Source organism: Trametes versicolor (genome assembly GCF_000271585.1).
Source record: "Trametes versicolor FP-101664 SS1 unplaced genomic scaffold TRAVEscaffold_8, whole genome shotgun sequence".
Classification (NCBI taxonomy): Eukaryota; Fungi; Basidiomycota; class Agaricomycetes; order Polyporales; family Polyporaceae; genus Trametes; species Trametes versicolor.
This window is the reverse complement of record NW_007360328.1, coordinates 2,249,368-2,270,702: the sequence shown is the minus strand read 5'-3', so window position 1 is coordinate 2,270,702 and position 21,335 is coordinate 2,249,368. Positions and strand designations below refer to the sequence as shown.

Sequence of the window (21,335 nt, the reverse complement as noted above, 5' to 3'; positions counted from 1 at the left end):
CAATGGCGCTATCAGCTCTGCTATGATGCTACTAGTACGACAGGCGGAAGAACCTGGATCATGTCAGTCCCAGGGTATCGTTTTTCTTTCTCACTCTTAGGTCCTTGAAGTTCGCCTGGTATATCGCGAGAAGAACAATCCACTCGTCAAGATCGCAATCATTAGCGGACGTGCTGCCTACGGCCTCGCCTAATGCAAGGCGGCCGTACGACACACCAGATCGCATGCGGAAACATCGGGTGGACACGCTGTCACATGTTATACGCCCGATCCTCTCTCTTCCAAGCTGCAGAATGATGGTAAGCGCATCACCACATGCGTAACCGCGAAACTGACAAGGTATATTACAGGCGTACCGAGAAAAGTGGGTACTGGTTCTCTGTCTATGCCCCAAAGGTGCTTTGATGCGCTGTCGTTTCTTATGAGCAAGTTCAACGAGGTGGGTGAACCGACGGTGGGATCAACTGCGTCACTTGATGTCGCTTTTGGCTGCCAGGTATACTCCGCCACCACGGTACATAGCTAAGGCTCAAACGGCATTGACACGTCATCGTCCACGCAGCAGGATCTCTTCTCAGCGACACGAGTCCCGCTGCTCGCGCTGTCAAAGTCTCTCACCTATGCGTCTTGCCCGTCGTCATCGACCCCCTCCCGTTTGCTATACCTATCGTCCATCGACGCGCGCGTAGCTGTCGACGGCAACAGGCCGAAGGTTCTGAAGGTCGCGAACGGTAAAGCAATCGCGAATGGCCTCAACGTCGGCGCATCCCTCGCAGGCTTCGTGATCGTGTCCACGTATGCTCATAATATACGTTGGGCCCGCGCTCACGCACCCCGTTAGCGGCGAGTCTCACTCCCGGGCTGACAATCTATCGCGTCTCCTACGGAGCTGTATCGCTATGGGGGACAGACGAACAATACCGCACAAAAGGTGCCTGGGCCTGCGTCTGTTGGGGCTTCCCGCCACCCCTCTTGGGTCGAATGGCGGTAGTGCTTTCAGGCTTTGCTGCAGGCGTTCTGCTGGAGGTTCTTCTTGGAGGGTTCCGATGTTGATACTATCTATATGTAAGCCTGAATGCTAGCGCGCCGGTCCCGATGTGCCATCCATTCTGCACGTTATAAAGTCCATTTTCTACGAAAGCAGGCGGCGGTGGCTCGCTGGCCCAAGATTGTACGACACATAACTAAATAGATGATTCTTTCTCAGTCTGCCTGTCTTCTATATGCTATCTTCTCGCCTCGCCTATTTTAGCGAACACCTGATGAGCGTCCTAGCTGCACCCGGTACGGGGACACACGCACCTGTCCGATCTCGCCTCATACGTTCCACGACGCCTTCGACGCGCGTATGTCCAGCACAGCGATGTCGACCTCTCCCGGCGGGCCTTCTAGATCGCGATCCTCTGCGTGCGAAGACATGTTCCGCGGAAATAGCTCTCCCGGTTCGGCCCCATTCGTGCTCGTGTTGCTACTAGCCGTCGCCTGCTCGTCTTCGGGGAAATCGAGCGTTGAAGGGTAAAATGCGGCAGGGGGGATGGGAGGTTTGGGTAGCTGGATGTTCATAGGATGGGTCGGAGGAATTACGTCGCGGCACTTGTCTGCCCTGCTGCTCCATGTGCGCGAAGGGAGCCTGGCTACGTCTTCTGCAGAGCTCCTGGCCATTCGTAGGACTATGAATGAGAATACGAGGCCCTGTGCAGCACAGTTGAAGTGTCTTCGGAACTACTTAGATACTGCGGGCACTCACGATAAGCGGTGGGAAGATACTGACGCACGCCTCAAAGCCAATGTCAATGCTCTCGACATTTGTGATGATTAGCGAGAGAGACGCCATAGAGTAGATGGCAGCAGACTGCACGATAGCCTCGACTACCATCCCAAAAAGCTTCAGTCTTGTTGACGGCGGCGTATACTGGTCCGCGCTGCGGAATACGCGCCAAATGATGAGAACTGATGAGAAGTCAGCCATGAATGATGGCCGCTGGAGGGCACCCCGCAAAGGCCCAATAACGTACCGGAGCAAAGCACATTGGAGGTGAACGAGAGAGAGAAAAACGCCAGTAAGGTGAATACGTTGGCGGTAAGGTTGCCGTTCGGTGTGTACACGAATTCGGATTGAAGCAAGCCCGCCAGTGTGACATAACCACACACTGACAGAGCAAAAGAACATCATCAGTGTGCCTTTTCGAGCTCTTGTAGAGTGTTATACTTACCACCGTGAACAAGACACAATACCGCAGGAAGAACAATCACTTTCCAATGGCGATTCCATACGAGAAACACTCTGTATATCTGTAGTCACCTCATTTCTGTTACTACTTGCTGATACAAATATCCAATGGGATGTGCTCACCATGAAAGCGTCCCCAATTAGCGTTTGCGTGACATAGATGCCTAACCGAGCAAACCACAGGGGGGATCCGAAGTCGAAGAGTTCCAACGTCCAGAAAACATCAAACATGCTGTCTCCATTCGCAACGAATCCAATGAGCGTAAGCTTCAAACTCAATGCAACATGCTAAGGATTAACCATTCAGCTTTTCCAGAATGGCAAGCAAGGAGTATACGTATACGTACCGCAAGGGCCAGCCCAAACATAGTCGTGCTGGTGCCTAACAGGACCCATTCTCGCGTTGAGCGCCGAATCCGTGAGGCAAGCGTTTTGGATAAAGACCACACGCCCATCGTATAGGTGACGGTGAACGCGCCAAAGAGCAAGGTCTCAAGAAAAAGTGCCACAATGTATGTGGTAAATTCATGATAAGCTACCATAGGCTGTAATCGAAAGCAGGAGTCAGTTGTATCAAAGGGTCATATAGATTGAGGCCATCCCAGCCCTTCAAACAGCACGGAACGTACCCATGGTGATGGGTCAGTCGAGAATGGAAGCATGAGGAACCGACGAGGGGTTGAGGGGGGGGGGAGGCACGTAGGGCCTTCCCGTCGGACTCAAGTCTTATACGACGCGTAGGTGTCTCCATCTACGACTCGAACACGACGGAACCATAATTCGTCTCAGATGGTAATGCACTGCTGTGTCATTCAAGACAGCTGCTTATGAAACGTTAAGTCGGTTTGTGATCGCCTCGCGCTTGGGGCCTTGTTTACCTGCTGGGGCCGAACAAACAATTCACAGCCAATGGCTGAGGCAGCTCGGGCGGTCGGTGTGGCTCTCACCAGCGCTGTCGGAGCCTTGCGCCGTAAACCTGCCACATTCAAGGGTTCCGATTGCGTGCCGCCTGTTTGTTAGGCTCCACGTGTAGACAAAATCTCCAATGCAAGTGATCCAAGTAACGGCCTGATCGAACAAACGAGGCAGGGTCGCCTCCGCCGCTCAACGCGGCCCTGTCACGCTAGAGAGTACTTGTCTTGCCTGTATCGGCGCTAGCGACACAACGGGAGACACGGTGCCCCGAAACTCTCCCCTCAAAGCTCCAGCAATACGTGCCTGTGGCACTGTCCGCTCGCCTCTGGTGTCGTACACCGTTTGTTGCGCTCGACAGCGATGATCCTGCAGACAAGGGCGTTCTTGCATCTCCACGCGAGCTTACTCGCCGGGCCACTGTTTTGACATACACCCGCTGAGCATAAGCTCGTGTAGCTACATGCACCAGTAGTGCGCGTATGGGGGAATCTTCGTGAGCTCCGCGAGGTTGGCGGCGCGATATGCACCGACTCGGAGCGTGGACATGTGTCCAACCCGTACAGCCCGTGACGTGCTCTTCTCACTCCAGGGCGGCAAAGGTGGTCTTGAAGCATGGCTGTGGGGCGCAGAGGGACTGGCTTTGATAGTCAGCTATGTGGTACCGACGAGAAAGACGGATTACTCCATGGAGCTCGTTGAAGGTCATTTACGACCCTCGCCCGCGCATATCATGGAGGAACCTGTTGGGAGCTGTCAGATACCGGGACTCGTGGTGCCTCGAAGGCGCTTACGTGGGGATTCGGATGTGATATCCTAGGTTCCCAAGTTAGTCGGACAGATGATCAAGGAGGCAGAGTCTTACGAATCGAAACTATCACCCGTGAAGTCATGGAGAGAAGCGGCTGTACAGACAATGGATGACGGTCGGTGCGCGGCCAATAGTCAGCGACGATGGATAGTCAAGCAATAGCAGTAGGTATACACAAATCTTTCGCGGTCCGTGGGATGTCGTTCAGATCGCGCCCCCTTCCTCCACCCGTCCTAAATCCTTTTCTCCTAGATGAAAGCAAGACAGCGTGCCCTCACAGCGGCACAGTCCCCTTCAGCCGGAAGTCGCGACTGCTCGCACCAATCGAGAACGTGAACTGCCCCGCAGGCTTCCCCCACCCCTTCGCGTCCACATCCCACACGCTCAGGTCGTAGCGCGAGAGCGTGATCTTCCCCTGCGCGATCCCGTGCGCCGGCACCTTGATGTCCTGGAACCCGCGCAGCACGCTCGGGGGCTCGCCCGCGCTGCTCGGGAAGTGCAGGTAGAGCTGCGCGATCTCGGTGCCTGCGACGGCGCCGGTGTTCCTGACGGTGAAGGTGACCTCGAACGCCGGGCGGTGCAGCCAGAGCGCGGCGACGGCGCCCTCGTCGGCGGGGGAGGCCTTGCCCGCGGCCCAGGCGGACTCGAGCGCGGCGGACGTGTGGTCTGCGTGCGCGATGGGCGTGACGCGCAGGCCGGTGTAGGAGAACGTGGTGTACGAGAGACCGAAGCCGAACTCGAAGCGCGGGTCGATGTTGTTCTGCAAAACTGCGTCAGTACACACTCGACAACAACGTGGAGACGAGAACATACCGCGTCGAAGTGGCGGTAATCGATGTTGAGGCCCTCGGTATAGTCGATGCGCAGGATCTCGTCGCCAGAGCCCCCAGTGATCAGCTGCGCGCTGTAGTCCGCGGGGCTCTTCGCGATCGTGTACGGGAGGCGGCCAGAGGGGTTCACGTCGCCGTACAGCACGTCTGTGATCGAGTTGCCCGCCTCCTGCCCAGGCAGCCCAGCCCAGATCACGGCGGTGACATTGGGGTTCTCAATCCAGGGCTCGATGATCGCGGGGCCGACGGAGTGCGCGATGACGATCGTATTCCGGTTCACCTCTGCGATCGCGGCGATGAGATTGTCGGCGTTGCCCCAGAGCGTGAGGTTCTTGCGGTCGCCCTCGTTGCCGTCGACGGTGATGTAGTCCTCGCCCGAGTCCGCGTTGACGAATACGAGCGCGACGTCCTGGTCGAGTGCGGTCGCCTGCGCCCCAGCGAGGTCCCAGTTGTTGAGGAACCACGACACCTGCGAGCCGGAGGAGTCCTTGCGGGCGCGAGCCTGAATAGCCTCAAGCGGCGAGATGAGGTACGGGAACTGGGTGGTGCCAGATCCCCAGCCCATCGCGAGGATGCCGTCGTCCCCACCGCGGTCACCGTAGCCGTTGGGGCCGCGGGAGCTCGGGCCGGAGTCGTTGCCTATGCGCGCACATCAAGTCAGCTCTAGGTACGACGTAGTCCATAGGACAGCTTACCGATGAGGGCGATGCTACGGGGTTTCTTGAGGGGGAGCGCGGAGTCGGTGTTCTTGAGCAAAACACTTCCAGCAGCGCCGATCTCGCGCACGATCTTGTAGTGATCGGCTTGCACATCGACGTGCGCGTTGGTCGCCGGATCGTTCATGAAGAACGCGTTGAAGCTCACTGCACGCCACAATCAGCACGTATACATAACATCCATGATGATAGACGCACCTTCGGGGTAGTTATCGTCCTGGTCGAGGAGATACCACGACGCGAGGATGCGCTCCGCCATGTCGTCCACGCGGGTTTCGGCGATCGAGCCGTTCTGCACGAACGCAGTCAGGTTCGCGCCCCACCACGACGTCCCCGAGTTGAACGTGATGTCACCAGGCATGGACATCTGTAGTGGACAGTGAGTTCAGAGCACATTCGAAGTCCAACGGAACACGTACATCCAAGCCCGCGACGGCGGCAAGAGTCGAATGGTGCGCCTGCCAATCGGACATGACGTAGCCTTGGAAGCCTGCCTCCCTCTTCAAGAGCTGGTTGAGCGTGTGGTCGTTCTCGCACGCGTACGTGTCGTTGACCAGGTCTGAGATCCGTGTCAGCAGGCAGTTCAGGCGCACATTCAACACGACGACGTACTGTAGCTGCACATGACACTAGCCACGCCAGCCTGCACCGAACGCAAGAAGGGGTGGAAGTAGATCTCGTGCTCAGTACGGTCGTCGACGTTTGACGACTCCTGCGTACGGAAGTGCTCCTGCTCGCTATACCGCGAATCGTCAGCGGATAGACGTCAAGCGAGTTCATAAGACATACTTGTTGATGAAGTGCTTCGCGCAGGCCTGTACGCCGCCCTCCTGCATACCGAGAATCGTCTCGTACGCGGCCTCCCCAGAAAGGAATGGGTCCGCGCCGAAACCCTCCCAGTTGCGGCCACCCTGGGCGATACGACCCATGTTCATCATAGGCCCAAGTGCAACGTTCGCACCCTTGCCTTTGAACTCCTGTCCCATCGCGAGCCCACGAGCACGAATGAGAGCACGCTGCCATGTTGCGGCAGCTGACAGACCAGTGGGGAACGCGGTTACGAAGTCAGTATCGCGCACGCCCAGAGGGGAATCTTCGAGACAGAGGCCAGGCCAATCAGCGACGGCGGGAATGTTACCGACGCAGCGACCACCCATCCAGCCGACACCGGTGGTGGTCGCAACCTTTTGCTCGAGCGACCAGCCGGAGATTAGCTTCTTGGCGCGGGCATGTGCGGCCTTCCAGGCTGGGCCAAAGTCGGGAATGAGGCTCGAGCCCGGCGGGGGCGGAGACTTGGGTGAAGTCGAGGGGAACACGCCGGGTATCGGGGATGCGGAGGGGACAGGGAACGACGTGAAGGGGTATTTGGAAATGGGTATCGTGAGGTGCGCTGAAAGCGAACAAGATCAGTTCTCAGTTTTCGTGCCAAGAGAGCAAGCGAGAGATATTCGAGATGTATATGAACCGCCCTGAAAATACTACTTGCTAAAAGCATGCCCACCACATCCATAAATGAGAAACAATCTATCCACTAAAACCATGGAAATATCGCATCGCCAGACTCAGGTGAGGTTCGCGCCGAGGTATGCCGCGTAATTTATACTTAGAAACACCGCGCCACGCGGACTTTGCGGGCTCCGCTTTCGGCACCCGAACGGACATGAAATGACCGCACGCCCGCCCACAAGGAGCACGAACGCGTAGCATGGACACCACTTTACTCCATGTGCACTCCGAATGAAAAGGAACAGGAAAGATTACTCACTGGACTCGAGAGGAGGGCCCGTAGAGGCAGTGGACGCCGAAGGAGCGGCGGAGGAGATGGCGCTTGACACCGACGCGACAGACGAGATTGCACTCGACACTGACGCGATGGAGGTCCCGGAGAGAATGGTAGAGACAGATGCGGACGCGCTGCTCACTCCGCTGGAGTTGGCGGAGGAGACCGACGCGGGTGCCGAAGCCGAGACCGACGCCGACGCGGAGGACGCGACGCTCGTCAGGATGGAGGTCACGACCTCAGTTGAAGACGCGACGGCTGACGACGCTGCCGACGACGCAGACACCGCGGAGGAGAGCTCGCTAGTGGATTGAGCATCGGAGATGGCGGCGAGAAGGAGAGCGCAAAGAGCGGAGAGACGAGCGTTGAGGACAACCATGGCAGCGTCGAGGAGCAGAGAGAGAGGGCTCGGGAAAAGCTCGGAGGATGCGCCATGGGTTTATATACCTCGGGATGGCGAGGAGAAGCACGAGTTGCGCGCCGAGCACGATGGAGAGAGGCAAGCGGGGCAGCAAGCATTCTGCTCTGGAACGCGGCCTCTCGTTATGGGCGCCTACGCGTGCACCCTGACTCTGTCAAGTGACCGATGACGTAACGCGCGTCGTATTTTTTCAACCTCTTCGGTGGCCGATCGCCTTCTCTTCCTCCTGCCGTTACCTCCACCGCTCCGTCTTTCTCTGCACTTCTTCCTACCCGATCCCTCCGTCTCTTCCCAATCCGAGTTGCTCCTCATCGTCTTCGTGGCGTCGACATCGTACGAGCAGCGACGCCCGCGCGATGGAGAGCAATTGGGCAAGCGCACTCGCTCGGTTCAGGTGATGATGCATCCGTACCCGCATCTCTTCCACCGCCCAAACGCCCCGCCGCCGAGCGCAGCCCGCTCTCACCGTCCGTCAACGGGTCTCATAATTCTGCATTCCCATCACCTTCCAGGGCCCCCGCATGCGCTCGCCTCCAACGTGACTCCCTCCCCGGCGGTCGCCTGACCCCCCCGCCCGCCCCGCCCCGCGTGCCCCCTCCGGCCTCGTTTCTTCTCGCCGGGCGCATCGGCCTCTTCGCCGTTCTGCATTCCTGTCCTCGCTCAAGCCGAGGCCGGGTCGGAAGGCGCGTTGCCTGGAGAACCTTGCGCTAAAGTGTGCGTCTATGTTCGTATGCCGTTTGTGCTGTCGCGTCTTCCTCGTGGCCCTCTGATGCCCTCTGATAACCTCGGCCGCCCTGCTCAGTTTAGCAACAGCCTTTGCGCAGATGACCTGCTGCATGTTCGCCCGCGAACCGCTCCCGGTACTCTGTCTGCGCCACACGTCGTCCTCTTCTGCTATTCTGATCACCTTGCCGCCGCTATTGCATGCCTCGAAGAGTCGAAGGATCGATCGAGACTACGTGCTAACGCCGCCAGACCCACGTTTCTCGGCCCATAGACGACGACACCTTTCCATCCTGCTGGCTCTCTCTTTCCTCGTCTCTGAGTACGCTGTGCCGCCGGCCGCACATATCGGCCCGTCCCTGTCCGCCTATCGTCCTCCAGATCTGTCCGCTTGACCTCGCGTTGCCCTTGCCAAGTTCATGACTGCCGCGATCCCCGCTCGGCCTTCTAGTTCTACGCAATATCATATGCCAGCGGTGGGTCGACACCTTCACTCAGTCAGCACCATGCCATACACCGACCGGCACTTCAAGTTTCATCGTCCCATCGGCCGGGGAAATGCTTCGGAGCTCCGCGCGCAAGCGGGCGCCCGCCCTGGGCCGCAGAAGGTAAGTCACGGTGGGCGTTGTTGTTTATTTACCTTTGTCGCGACATACGGCCCCGGCCCGGCATGCCTGGCGTCTGAACATGACGTCCGGTGGGACGATTGAAGCCCACGTTCGTTCGTGCTCGCCTCGCTCGGGACCTTGCATACTGCGTTAGCTGACTGCCAAAATGCTGCAGCGCGCGGCCGGACGCGCAAGGAATGGAAGACATGCGTGCGTACCACCCCAAAATTTGCCGGTATGTCAAGCTTTATTGTACTTTGGATTCCCGCTCGAGGTGCGTCTGGGGATACGATTCGGCTCCGGTTGCGCTGGGGTAACGCCGCTGTTGTCCCAGGACGCTTCGCATCGCGCCCGAATGCGACTCCTCCCACGTTTATTGCACACCTTCCTTTTCTCCACTGGGCACGTCGACGCCTCCTATGCCGGCGGGCTTGTGCCATGTTACGGTGAGCTTGGCCCGTTCCGGTAGAGTATTCCGCTGAAGATCTGCTGAAGAACGTGTCTGTGACCTCCCTCTGGCGGTCGTCTTCGCCGCGGTGCATGTACGTACGTATATCACACTATTGCAAGCACACTTCTCGCTTTCGAATACCGCGAGAATATGCCGCACCGAGCCGTGCCCGAGGTGGTAAGTACCGAGCAGCCCAGCATCGGGAGATGGCTCCTGGCGCCCGCACGGACTACACGCGCTCTGATGAACCAAGGTGCGAGTTCAAACGACGATGTCGCCTGCTACAAAAAAACTACTCGTCCCCCAGTACATAATACCCCCGCAATACCCCGAACGAAGCCCGACCCGACCCGACCCGACCCCACCCCCTAACACGAACAAGACGCACACTCGCACGGACCTATCGTGCACCCCGCAACCGACGCGCTGACGCTCAAGCTCGCACGGAGATACCGATTCTGACGAGAACACCCCGCAACGACCGACCCGCCTACGCGCACCCGCCGCCGACGAGCCTAGAGGACCGCCCACGCCCCAGCGAGCACGCTCGCGAGCACCACCGCCATCCCGCCCACGAGCGGCCCCCCGCGCCCGGGTGCGGCGATCCCGGACGCCCCGCGCGCGCGCCCGGCGGCGTTGCTCGTCTGGCCCCCCGCACTGCCGCTGCCGCTGGCGCCGGGGCCGGGGCTGGTGACGGTGGTGGTGCTGGTGACGGTGACGGTGACGGTGGGGTGCGCGAGCACGGACGCGACGTCGCCCGTGAACGCGGTGTACACGGCGCCCGCGAAGGACGTGACGACGCCAAGGCCGCTCGCGGCGAGCGTGATCGCCGCGCCGTCGGCGTCCTGCACGACTGTGACCGCCTCGCCGGCCACCGCTGTCATTGTGTGTTGTCAGTGTCGTGGTGAGAGCAGGGGCGGGGAAGGGGAAAGGGAGACAATGGATGGACGTACAGGTGACGATGGTTGCGAGGGCGCCGACGGCGGAGGTCGCGTCGCTGAAGAGGGAGCCGGCTGCGCAGACGGCGGCGCTGTGTCAGTGCTGGACGGCGCCGGGCGCGGACGAGGGGTATGTACCTTCGGCGGTGGCTTTGGATGCTACGGAGCCCGCCTCAGAGGTGAGCGAGTCGATCGCGCTGCCGACTGTGCGGCGCGGTGGTCAGCTCGGGTGCACGGGGGGAGTCCGGATAGGGGATGTGGAGACTGACTGTCGCGCTGCTGGACGGCTGCTGTCGCGCTGGAGGCGAAGAGGGTGCATACCGCCAAGGCGGCGGGGAAGAGCACGGAGAGGCGGGCGAGCATGGTGCTGGTCGATGGCTGGCAGGGGGCGTGGGGTGACGAGGACGGATGTCTGCTGGGAGGAGGGTACGTTGCGCACATTATATACCCTCCGCAGACACAAAAACACTCACTAGTCTCGGTATGGTGCGCAAGGATAGTATTGGATTTCCAAGTGAGCCCTCTTGCAGGAGCAAACCACCTCATCTTTCTGGTGTCAGAGGTGGTTTGTACTACACGCCACAAGCTACGCGCCTTCAGGAAATGCAAGTTACCGTTATCCGCTGCACCGGACTCTATCTCCGCGTGCTCAGTTGGCTGGTAGACATGCCTACTCCCGCACTCCCGTTTGCAAGCAGAGCCTGTGAGGGCCAGGCAGGAGGATAGAGATGGCCCACGTCGTCCTCCGCTGTTCTCAACTGTCGTCGTGCGGCGGTTGCACCTCACTACTGCAACCGGGACCGGTCAGCTCGAAAGCGCTCGTTAAACGCCCGTTAAACGCCCTAAACACGCGAGATTCCTGATATCGTCTTCTGACACCCTCTTCGACTAGAATATTATGGCCTAGCGCATTTCATCCTGGTTAGGGTTGAGCTTTCGCGACGACCATCATAGACTTAGACTACGAGGCATCATCATACCATGTCACTGCGTTCCCTTCTCAATGTTAACCTCTTCTCCGGGTCTCGAGTCAAACACTGCACATTGATCTACATTCAACACGGGATGTATCTACTTATGTGACGTCCGCTATTGAACGGGCACCAAGACGCTACAGGTGCGTGCACACTCACATGAGCCTCGCACTGACTACGACCTAGCGGTTGCCCCGGGCGACATGGTGTGCGTTCTAATGTTCCATAGCTTGACGCCAAGGTCCACAGCATACATATCTTGCGGTCCGTGCACTGGCGCCCTGTGTCGACATGAACTACGCTCACAACTTCGTGATTACAGGCCACCCGCGCGCAAAAACAACGCATAAATCCCCCTGCATCGCGCAGGTGCTCTCCAGCATTTGCACACAGGATCGACCCGCAACCCGCAACGACGTCGACGCCACTCGTCGATAGTACCCATGCGACGCCATGCGACGGGCACGACCTCATGCTCTGGTCCAGACTCTGAGCTCCGGTGCCGCATCACACACTCGCAAGGCCATCTTCGGCCAACACATCTCGCATCCAGTGCCCGCGCCGTCTCCGTCCTGCGCCATATCAACATCCCGTTTGGCCAGCACACCAAGGGCCACAGCCGAGGGTGCGTCAGGGAGTGGCTGCAATGGACGTGAACAGACTTATTCGTGTTACGAAGTGTTCGCACGCCTCCGCCCTTATACTGTACCATGAGGTGAGCTCTCTCCAGCAGAATCAAGTTGTGGGCGTTGCTTACCGTTCTAGTCCCTCGGGATTGACTGGGCGATCTGACCTTCCTGACGTGACCGCACACGGCACGGAGAGTAAAGAAGCCGCACGAATAAATCGACGCGATGGCGAGATAGTGAGCCATCCGCATCCTCGGCCGCGCAGAGGCAGCACAACAACACCGCTAGGGGCAGGATGGGCTGTCCTGGAATTCCGCGGCCCGCACGAGCTGTATTGTCACTCTCTGGCGGTCTTGGCTAGGCATGAGGGACCCGCTCCTCAGCTGGCTCTGAGTGCATGAAAGCCTGAGCGCATGGGGTGCCCTGGGGGCAACTGCGCTCTGCAACAACGGCTCCTCGCTCACCGTCCCCGAGTACGCGAGACCCCCAGCATCACGTACTCTGTCGTCGAATCACTTGTCTATGTTCGATTCGACGACAGAGTACATGCCTGGCATCTCGCCATATCTTGACCGCATGGCGATCATATCCAACAGCTCGTTCGCCTTTGTCTCTGTCCTCTGCCGCCCCGGGAGCGCGCAGACGGCGACGACCGTCTCGTCGCAGGAAATGGACCACATTATCGAGGGCGGCCATCTACGGTGCGAACAACTTGCCCGACATGCCACAGTCGACCGTTACCGCACCTGCGACGCTGTGCTCGAACGCGTACATAGCAGCTGGGCGTGAGTCCTGTATCTTCTCCACACACCAGAATCCGACCAGCCAGTCCACTCTCCGGCAGAACAGCCTCCGCTTGCGACGCTGCCTTCATCGCCGCCGTGCAGTAGGTGCGCCGCATGCGCCTCCGCGCGGTGTTGAAACAGATAACGTCCTCAGCAACAAGATTGTCGGTCTACAGCGTAGACGACGATGGCCTGACGGACGTTGCGGTGCTGCAAGCCCCGACGCGCGGATACCTGTTCACTGGCCCAGTGCCTACCGGACGGTAAATACAAGTAGCATGAGCTGCCAGTGATCAAATTAAGTCTCCGAGAGATATGTAGTATAACAAAGCATATTGATTGTATATACGACGTGAGCCATTAATGGAGGTGCTCGGAGTCCTGTACGCCACAACCATGTGGGTACGAGCGCTTTCGAGCTGACCGGTCCCGGTTGCAGTACCTCACTGTGGCTCGAGCGCGATCCTCGTCTCGCCAGGCGTCTCGCAGGAGTTGGGGTTGAAGACACTGAAAGCACGCTGCTGCATGCGTTGGGTGGTCGCAACGCCGCTGCCAGTGCGTCCTACTCGACCACATTCCGCAGTGATGGGCAACCATGCAATGTGGACCCCGCTCCCAGCATCACGCGTGGACCCACGAATGTATGACTGGTGCTGGCGCAGTAGGACCGGCTCGGGGATCGTCCGTGCTGGGAGCGCGTGGTGCTCGAGATGCGCTACGTCCGAGGTGGTTGGGGTGGGGACTGGGGCCATGCGCGTGGTTGGTTGGGCAGGAAGTGTGGGGCGCCGGAGAGTGTTAGTTCCAGTTCGGAGACGGGACTCAGGAGCGTTGAATGTACTACAGCACTTGATCAACGTACGTGGCGCTCTGCTATCTACGTCGTTCCGATAGCCAATTGGAAAAACCATCCTGGTGCTAATTCATCTCCAGGTCGGACATTGCGTACTCTGTCGACCTTGCGATTTTCGAGCCCTGGGCGGACGAGCCGAAAATCACCGCGGTCGTGTGGGGGCTGGTCGTTTTGGCAAAGGAGGCCTACAAGTCAATCACGGACGTCCTCTACGGCGACGGAAACCTCCTGACGAGGCGTACCTTCGGCGGTGCCTGCGGACGCGAGAGAGCCCGCCTCAGAGGTGAGCGAGTCGATCGCGCTGCCGACTGTCAAAGGGACCGTCAGCTCGGACGAGTAGGTGAGTAGATGCGATGGCTGACTATCACGCCGCTGGACGGCCGCTGTCGCGCTGGAAGCGAAGAGCGTGCATACAGCGAGGGCGGAGAGGAAGAGCATGGAGAGGCGGGCGAGCATCGTGTATATCGAGAACTTGCGGGGTGTCATGTATAGAGGATGTCCGTTGTTGGAGGGAGGTACGTTGGCCACAATATATATTTTCTCCCAGTAAACTCACGCTCATGTCGTGCTAGGGCTTTCCGTAGCAGTCCTGAATGTCGGTGTGGCCCCGTATGGACTGCTCGCGCAGGAACATACCAATCCGCCAATCTCGTGTCATCGGTGGTTTGCATTGCATGGCAGGAGTTACGTACCTGCGATATCACCCTTGAAGGAAGCGCGACCCTATGCTGACCGCATATCTCGCTTTCTCCAGACCTGCGTTCCCGTCTTCCTAGGTTCGTAGTGAATGCCGTGTCTGTGCCAAGCCAAGCACGATTTACTGAACCCACATATGGAGCGTACCTCTCGTCCATGGTCGCTTCAGAGCCTCAGGGCCCACATTGTACGTTCTCCCGCGGTCAGTCACACAACATCTGCGCACGTACACTAGCGCCGCCACCAGCGCGTCCTTCTCGACCACAATATTTGATGGACCACGGACGCGAATTCACCTTGGCGCGCCAGACGCGCGTCAACGCTGCAGATTCGTGGTCAGCTGCAGGACACTGCGCTTTGGGGAAGCACGGACGCGAGGATGGGGGCGTACTGCTAGGTTCGGGGGTGCCGTCATCGATGCAATTTCCTTTGTTCACAGCAGACACTATCTGGCGAGAACTGCTGGGACGGGGCCGGTGTGTTTGGACTAGAAGCGTGTGGCGCTTGAGAGTGCCTGTTCCAGTTCGGTAACGGAGCTGCAGCCTTGAATGGCGTACAGTCCTGATTTCGAATGAATGTGATCACTGGGGTCGCCGTCAAGGTGGTCGAACTCAGCTACACAGTCACCCGCTCTCACCTATGTTGTGCGTATGGAAACGCACTTTGCGTCACGCTGTATGATTGAGCTCTGGGGCCACCAGGTACTGGTACAAGCCAAGCACAAACTCAGCTTAAGCTCCAGTTTGAGTTGGCGAAACTGGTGTACGTACTGACAATTAGCGTCTATTCTGTGACACAACCCTAGTGCGATTAAGCGCCAAACGGTGAGTCACCGCAGTCAACGCACTAGTACCTACACCGCACTACCACCTGCATCCTTGAGCGAGGTCGCAGCCCCATCCTACGTGGAGGGCTGCTAACTGGTTGCTGAAGTCTTCACGGTTGTAACAGGTCAGTGCTTATTCCACAGTGGACCGAGGCTGAATTTATGTCAGGCTCGGAATGCGTACGGGCTCGTACTTACATATTAACAAGGCATTTTCTCCCGGTAGCTTCGCGTCAAGTCAAGTCATATCTCGATAGGGCAACATGCCCCCGCTGAAACGACGACGCGAAGGCGATGAGCACGAATGCGCCGTGCCTGAAGACCCTGTAGCCGCCGCCTCGTCACAGGCTGACGCCAACGCCGGGTTCGACTCTCGAGACGGAGAGTTCTGGCTCGAAGACGGCAGCATCATCCTCGTATCGCGCCGAACTGGTTTCCGAGTGTACCGTCATCTGCTGGCGGCACAGTCCCTTGTCTTCCACGACTTGGTGGCGTCGGCGGACCCGTCCACCGGCGAGAACTTCGAAGGATGCCCGCTCGTTCATCTCTCCGACTCACCTGAGGACCTGCGACATCTTCTCAGGGCCATCCTACCTATTTCTAACACTACGTGAGTGTTCACGCGTGCATCATACCCGCCTATAACTGACAACACCTACGATAGCTTCTTCCGCGAGACCGAGCGCGAAGGCGTGATAATGACCTTCGACGAGCTCTCCGCGGTCATCCGTCTCTCCCACAAGTACGCTATCGCGGACCTCCAAAAGCAAGCCATCCGCGCCCTGAAGTCGTGCTTCAAGACCAACTTCGATGCCCTCGAGTGGGACGTCGAAGAGGATGTCAAAGGCTGTGTAGACTGGACGGACGTCCATGCCATCGGCGCAGTCAACCTTGCACGCCTCACCGACACCCTCGAGATCCTTCCGTACGCGCTCTACCGGTGCACCCAGCTGCATGGGCTTGTGCTCAGCGGCTGGACGCACGAGGACGGCACGGTTGAGCATCTGGACAGGGACGACCTCCGGCGGTGCATGGACGGCCGCGGCGAGCTCGCATGGGAGATGAACGCGCTCGTCTCCGCGATCTTCGCCTCGGGATACGGAAACCAGTGCGAGACTACAGACGCTTGTCGGGCGGGCCACGGGCTCGTCCTGCTGGGGATCCTGAAGGGAGGATTTGGGGGCACGGTCACCCCGGACGTCCTGAGGAGTTGGAGCAGGATCATCGCATCGTTGCCGAGCATCTGCGAGGCTTGCAAGGAAGGCATGCATGAGCGCGATAGAGCTGAGCGGAGGAAGGTTTGGGAGAGGCTGCCTCGTTTGTTCGACCTCGAGACGAATCAACGTGTGGATGGTGATCTTTACTAGGTGATACGACTAGGGTGCTCGAGCCCGGGCTCTGAGGGGAATGACACATTTTTGAACGCAGGTTATTTCCTGATGGGGAGCGCTGCATTGCGGGGCGCTGTGCTGAGTAGATGCTGATACCTGGACGTTGTCTTCGAGACTGCGGAAGCATCATAAGATTTGGGCGATGAAGTCTGAAGACGGGGCTGCGGGGTAGATGGAGAACACGAGCTCTATCATTCGAGTGAGTGCTCTGTCCAGTCCTATAGTACTCGCACCCCCCAACTCGTGCTAGACACATTAAAACCCTGCGATACACTCCATCGTGCCAGTCTTTGTCTGGTATCCAGAAGCCTCGATTGGTCCACAACTCTGAGTCTCGCAACCAGATTCCAATCATTGGAAGCGCACATGCCCCGCATCGTTTACCGGAGAACCACCGCCCTGTCTCTGACAGCTTGTTTGCTTCGCCTGGGACGATGGAACTTGATGGTATCGTTCTGCTACGATGCCGCTATCTTTGGCTCGTCTTCGACGAGTTATAGTTCTGTCGTTCCGTAGATGGAAGCATTAGATGTCGTATAAGAGGTGTCGCGGCGACATGACTCTCCACCAACTTGCCCTTCTTCCCGTCGTATCACCATGGAATCTACGTCAGATGATCCATACGAGGTACGTTCAATTTATTTTGGCTTTACCGAAACATGCATACAACTCACTTCTGCCACCTTTACTTACAGCTCGCCACAGAGCATTCAGAGCTAACTCTGTTCGTAGTGGCACTCTTTCTTGAGACACTGTTTTTCGGCGCGTTCACGGTCACCTATACGATGGGATCATGCTCCTTATCAACGACAATTGCCTCGAGGAAGCACTCGACGCGGGACTGGGTTTTGCTGGGTGTGAGCACAACTATGTTTGGGCTTGCCTTCACGGTACGGAACGGTCTACTCTGTTGACTGTAATCAGTCTTACACATTTCCACCCTTTAGCATATCGCGCTCACACTGAGGTTAGCGCTCCACCTCTTCGTGGGGATATCTGCAAGTCTTGCGACTATCGACGACGAGTTATATGGCATTTCCATCCGGAGTGCTCTAGGGGCTCCCAGGGCCGGGATATACGTCACGCAGATACTGATCGGGGACATATTCATGGTGAGCACCTCTCTTCATACTTACGTCGTGTGGCCGCAGTACTGACTGCAACCCCACAGATATACAGGCTCTTTCTTGTGTGGAATCGCAGCCTCAAAGTCATCATTCTCCCCACTATATTTTGCCTTTTGGGTGGCGGTGAGTATACCACGTTTCTATGGTTTGAATGCTCATACTAACGGCGCGCGGTACACTTTCAGCGTGTGGTTATGCCGCATTGGTGCCGTCTTTTTCCCTCACCCTTTTATTATTTTCCGCCTTGTCGTTCGTCTCCAACACGCTCTGCTCAGGTACATTTCACGCCTCGTGAATTCTAGTGTTCTAAACGCATCCCTGACTTTGCATCAGGTCTCATAATGTGGCGGGTGGTGCGGAACGCGGACCAGTATACGTCCCGTTCAGCGCGGCGCAATCTATATCGGAAGGTGGTCGAAGCTATTCTGCAGTCTATAACTGCATCTGTCGCTCTGTGCATCATACTTTTCGTCAATCCCGACATCGGTTTCATTGTGTGCACGAGCGCATTCCCATCTCTGATCGTGAGTGCGGCTCACAGTCTATCATGATCTCTACTCATATACCCCACTTGGGCGACGCGCAGGGTCTTGTATTCTCCTTCATAGTCCTCCGACTCGCTAGGAGCTCTGCGGAAAACGTAGCACGGCTCGCTGCCATGCAGAAATAGAACGGAGTGGCGGAGAAGTGGTGTCGTGGGTGCGGAGCCATCCGTTGTTCTGTGAGCGCCCGACTGGCCAAGCTTCCTTTCCCCCATCTCGTACTTCATCTGGCCCCAGTCAATATAACGGAGGACGTGAAGGAAAGGGTTAACACTATTGGCAATGATATCGCATAGTATGTGAGAAAGGTCTGGGTAGGTACGTATCTCCTTGCATCTCCGGCGGCTTTGGAGCTGCAGCTGGTCAGTCGCTGGACTCGGACGCGAACTTGGAGCGGAGGAACCTGCGAGCTAATCTATGTTCTCGATTGGGGCGAGTAGTCGGGATTTCCGCCTGAAAGGTACGGTGCGGCTTTAAAGTCGGCGAGAGACCTGCTATCTTGCTTTGAATGATCTAGGAGCAAAGGGTTTAGGACGGGTGGAGGGGGTGCACGATCTCAACGACATCTTACGAACCAAGAACGATTGCTTTTGTAAACGCACTGCTATATCTCTTGACTATTCAAATATTCAACACCGCAAACCATCGGCTGCTCGTGAGTACCGATATCATGAGCGGACCTGGAACTCTGGCTATCGTACAGTCCGCCGCGATATACTCCACGGCGTCGGTCGCTCTGGCGCTCACCTTCTTCCTCAATCCCCACAACAAGCCTGGCTTCCTGGTGTGCCTCGATCTGTTCCCACCGCTCATCGTGAGTGTTCGTAGTCTGTCCCAGCACATACTCGGGTGACTCAATCGGGGCGATGCGAAGGGACTAGTCTTCTCCTTCATAATCCTCCGAATGGCCCGGAGCTCTGCAGAAGATGCATCGCGGCTGTCTTCGCATACAGCTAATGGTACGGACAAGTCTCGTAGCGTAATCCGTCCTCGAAGCCGCCCCTTGAGCGTCCGGTTACACATACCTCCGTTCCCCCCTCCGGCGCTTCAACTCGCAACATTCAACATCCGGGAAGATATACAGGCGACAGGTAGCAGCAATGAAAGCACAAACAGTTTCAAACCTGCGAAGCTCAACCTGCGGAATAGCGAGCTCGCTGAGGATCGCGACCTGAAAGGCCCACCGAGAGAGGATGACCTCGGCGTGTTGGATATACGCGCGTCGAAGTCTTCGTGGAATATGTGAGGCTGGAAAACCGGTGCGAGTGTGTTTTTATATCAGGTATTGCTAGGTAGCTCATTGATCGCATGTTTCATAGGCATGTCGGACACAGCAAATGGAGAATATGCATCGAAAAATCGTGTACTTATATTTAATGTTTTGTATTACAACCTTGCCAGGGCGTAGTGACGATTCCCGCGTGCTTTAAACTCGATGTGGGTCAATTTCCAAGCCTATAGGGAGACCCCTTACAAAGAGATCATCTTGTTTCTAAGCCGGTGTCGAAATTGTGGCTCGCTATTTAATGAGCGCTTACTTAGAGTTAGCAGTTCGGCCATTTCCGGCCGGACTCGGAGCTCTCGGGGACTCAGATGTTTCTTCTCTTCGTCCATCACCCAGACTGTACTATGTATCACAATGCCGGATCAAAGGTATGTTTTTGTGCATTCTCATACCTTATAGAAGTAGTTTATGTGCTCAATCTAGATGCCCATGAGGCTTTCAAGCAGTTGCGACGTCCTCGACCCGGATGAACGTCCACCGCATCGACAGGCACGTAGCTCCTAGCTCATCGACTACCAGCACGTCAACGTTGTACGTCCCTCCTTCGTTTCATACCTCATGCTGACATCAGTGAAACGAAATTGAGCGCGGATTTACATCACGCTGGCATATGTCGGGATCCACGTTACACACATCACGCACGTAGACCGCGCATCCGCCGCACTTGAAGCTTCCAATTTCAAGTGTTTGGGCTCACCTGGCTTACGGTTAATGGAGTACATAGAGGAAGAAAAATTGTGCGTCGTGTGCTGCTCCTGCCACGCGGGCTTCCGAGTAGCCCGCCGCCCACTAGCTACATAGTCGTGTTTCATGATCTCGTGGCTCTAGCGTACCACTCCACGGACGATAGTTTGCAAGGATAACCCCTTGTTGATCCCTCCGATTCCCCTGAGATACGATTGACTCTTGACACAACGTGAGCAGAACCGTCTACATTGGGTATTCCGCTCGGAGGTCAACTCGGAGACCGACTCGGAAGACGTCACGTTAACTTCTGGTGAGTTCTCTTCTGCTATAAATACGTCCGCCTCTCACGAATGCGCTACTACGTACCATAGAGATGGTGATAGTCCTTTGCCCTGGAGTAGGACGTGGAAAACACCATCAAGGGCCATGCATAGACTGGACGGACATCCACGCCCTCGGCGCCTTCAAACTCGCACGAATCCCCGCCCTACGACGATTACCGGAGCAGTGCTTCCCTGCTGCAATGCTTCGTTCACTTGTCCTGGGATGGCGTTTCATGGCATCCTCGCCATATGATGCTGCGATCGCGATCACTAGCTTGCTTTCGACAAGTCCTTTGCTCTCTCGGCCCTTATACGAAGGGTGTAAAGGTACCAGCTACATCATTAGTCACTTCGAACGGTCAAACCTTCGAACGTACGTCAAGTCGAAGCTGACGAGCAACGATCCACGCCTGTGGGTCCCCTCCGAGTTTCAGGTCTGTCACGTCGTAGCTATATAAAGCACCCATATAGCCTATAAGATGTGTCGCTGTGGGATGCGTGGTGTCTAGATATCCTCAAACGTGCGCTCTTTCTTGTCAGTGCTACATACCATATCCGCATGATTGAAATTCAATCCGGAATCCCATTCCAAGTGGTGCGTTTCTCCTTGTGCCGTAGTCATATATCGTATAGCTCACTTACCCCGTCTGCGACTGCGTCACAGCTCATGGGATTGAGCCATGACACACTACATGCATATATAGTGTCGCTCGTCCTTGAGGCATTGCTCTTCGGCACATTCACTGTCACTTACACCACGGGAGCATACTCTTTGCTAAAATCACTGGTTTCAAGGAGGC

The 21,335-nt window shown here is 57.1% G+C and overlaps 6 protein-coding genes across 6 annotated transcripts; 2 read left to right on the top strand and 4 right to left on the bottom strand.

Annotated features, from left to right (window-relative positions):
* Positions 1-1,317: 1,317 nt before the first annotated feature.
* On the bottom strand, positions 1,318-2,598 carry TRAVEDRAFT_49759 (uncharacterized protein; the record flags this gene model as incomplete). Its single annotated transcript, XM_008042147.1, has 6 exons — positions 1,318-1,692; positions 1,748-1,950; positions 2,016-2,150; positions 2,214-2,292; positions 2,354-2,518; positions 2,578-2,598. 6 exons carry the CDS (start codon positions 2,596-2,598, stop codon positions 1,318-1,320), a joined length of 978 nt encoding a protein of 325 aa, XP_008040338.1.
* A 1,446-nt stretch (positions 2,599-4,044) lies between these two features.
* Positions 4,045-7,670, bottom strand: TRAVEDRAFT_170938 (beta-glucosidase). The gene is made up of 8 exons (XM_008042580.1): positions 7,265-7,670; positions 6,289-6,889; positions 6,112-6,236; positions 5,919-6,058; positions 5,698-5,866; positions 5,479-5,646; positions 4,767-5,422; positions 4,045-4,713 (listed from the first exon to the last, which is right to left on the bottom strand). Exons 1-8 carry the CDS (start codon positions 7,656-7,658, stop codon positions 4,228-4,230), a joined length of 2,739 nt encoding a protein of 912 aa, XP_008040771.1. The 5' UTR covers positions 7,659-7,670; the 3' UTR covers positions 4,045-4,227.
* Positions 7,671-9,914: 2,244 nt separating this feature from the next.
* Positions 9,915-10,783, bottom strand: TRAVEDRAFT_65847 (uncharacterized protein; the record flags this gene model as incomplete). Its single annotated transcript, XM_008042579.1, has 4 exons — positions 9,915-10,359; positions 10,436-10,495; positions 10,559-10,624; positions 10,690-10,783. The coding sequence occupies 4 exons, from the start codon at positions 10,781-10,783 to the stop codon at positions 9,998-10,000; spliced, it is 582 nt and encodes a 193-aa protein (XP_008040770.1). The 3' UTR covers positions 9,915-9,997.
* Positions 10,784-13,251: 2,468 nt separating this feature from the next.
* TRAVEDRAFT_49756 (uncharacterized protein) lies at positions 13,252-14,114 on the bottom strand (the record flags this gene model as incomplete). Its single annotated transcript, XM_008042146.1, has 3 exons — positions 13,252-13,550; positions 13,901-13,966; positions 14,021-14,114. 3 exons carry the CDS (start codon positions 14,112-14,114, stop codon positions 13,252-13,254), a joined length of 459 nt encoding a protein of 152 aa, XP_008040337.1.
* Positions 14,115-15,369: 1,255 nt separating this feature from the next.
* TRAVEDRAFT_151579 (uncharacterized protein) lies at positions 15,370-16,581 on the top strand. The gene is made up of 2 exons (XM_008042578.1): positions 15,370-15,790; positions 15,845-16,581. Exons 1-2 carry the CDS (start codon positions 15,444-15,446, stop codon positions 16,545-16,547), a joined length of 1,050 nt encoding a protein of 349 aa, XP_008040769.1. The 5' UTR covers positions 15,370-15,443; the 3' UTR covers positions 16,548-16,581.
* Positions 16,582-17,168: 587 nt separating this feature from the next.
* TRAVEDRAFT_21882 (uncharacterized protein) lies at positions 17,169-19,486 on the top strand (the record flags this gene model as incomplete). The annotated part of the gene is made up of 9 exons (XM_008041857.1): positions 17,169-17,198; positions 17,267-17,461; positions 17,519-17,683; positions 17,743-17,821; positions 18,032-18,222; positions 18,537-18,554; positions 18,773-18,895; positions 18,944-19,054; positions 19,325-19,486. 9 exons carry the CDS (start codon positions 17,169-17,171, stop codon positions 19,484-19,486), a joined length of 1,074 nt encoding a protein of 357 aa, XP_008040048.1.
* Positions 19,487-21,335: the final 1,849 nt, after the last annotated feature.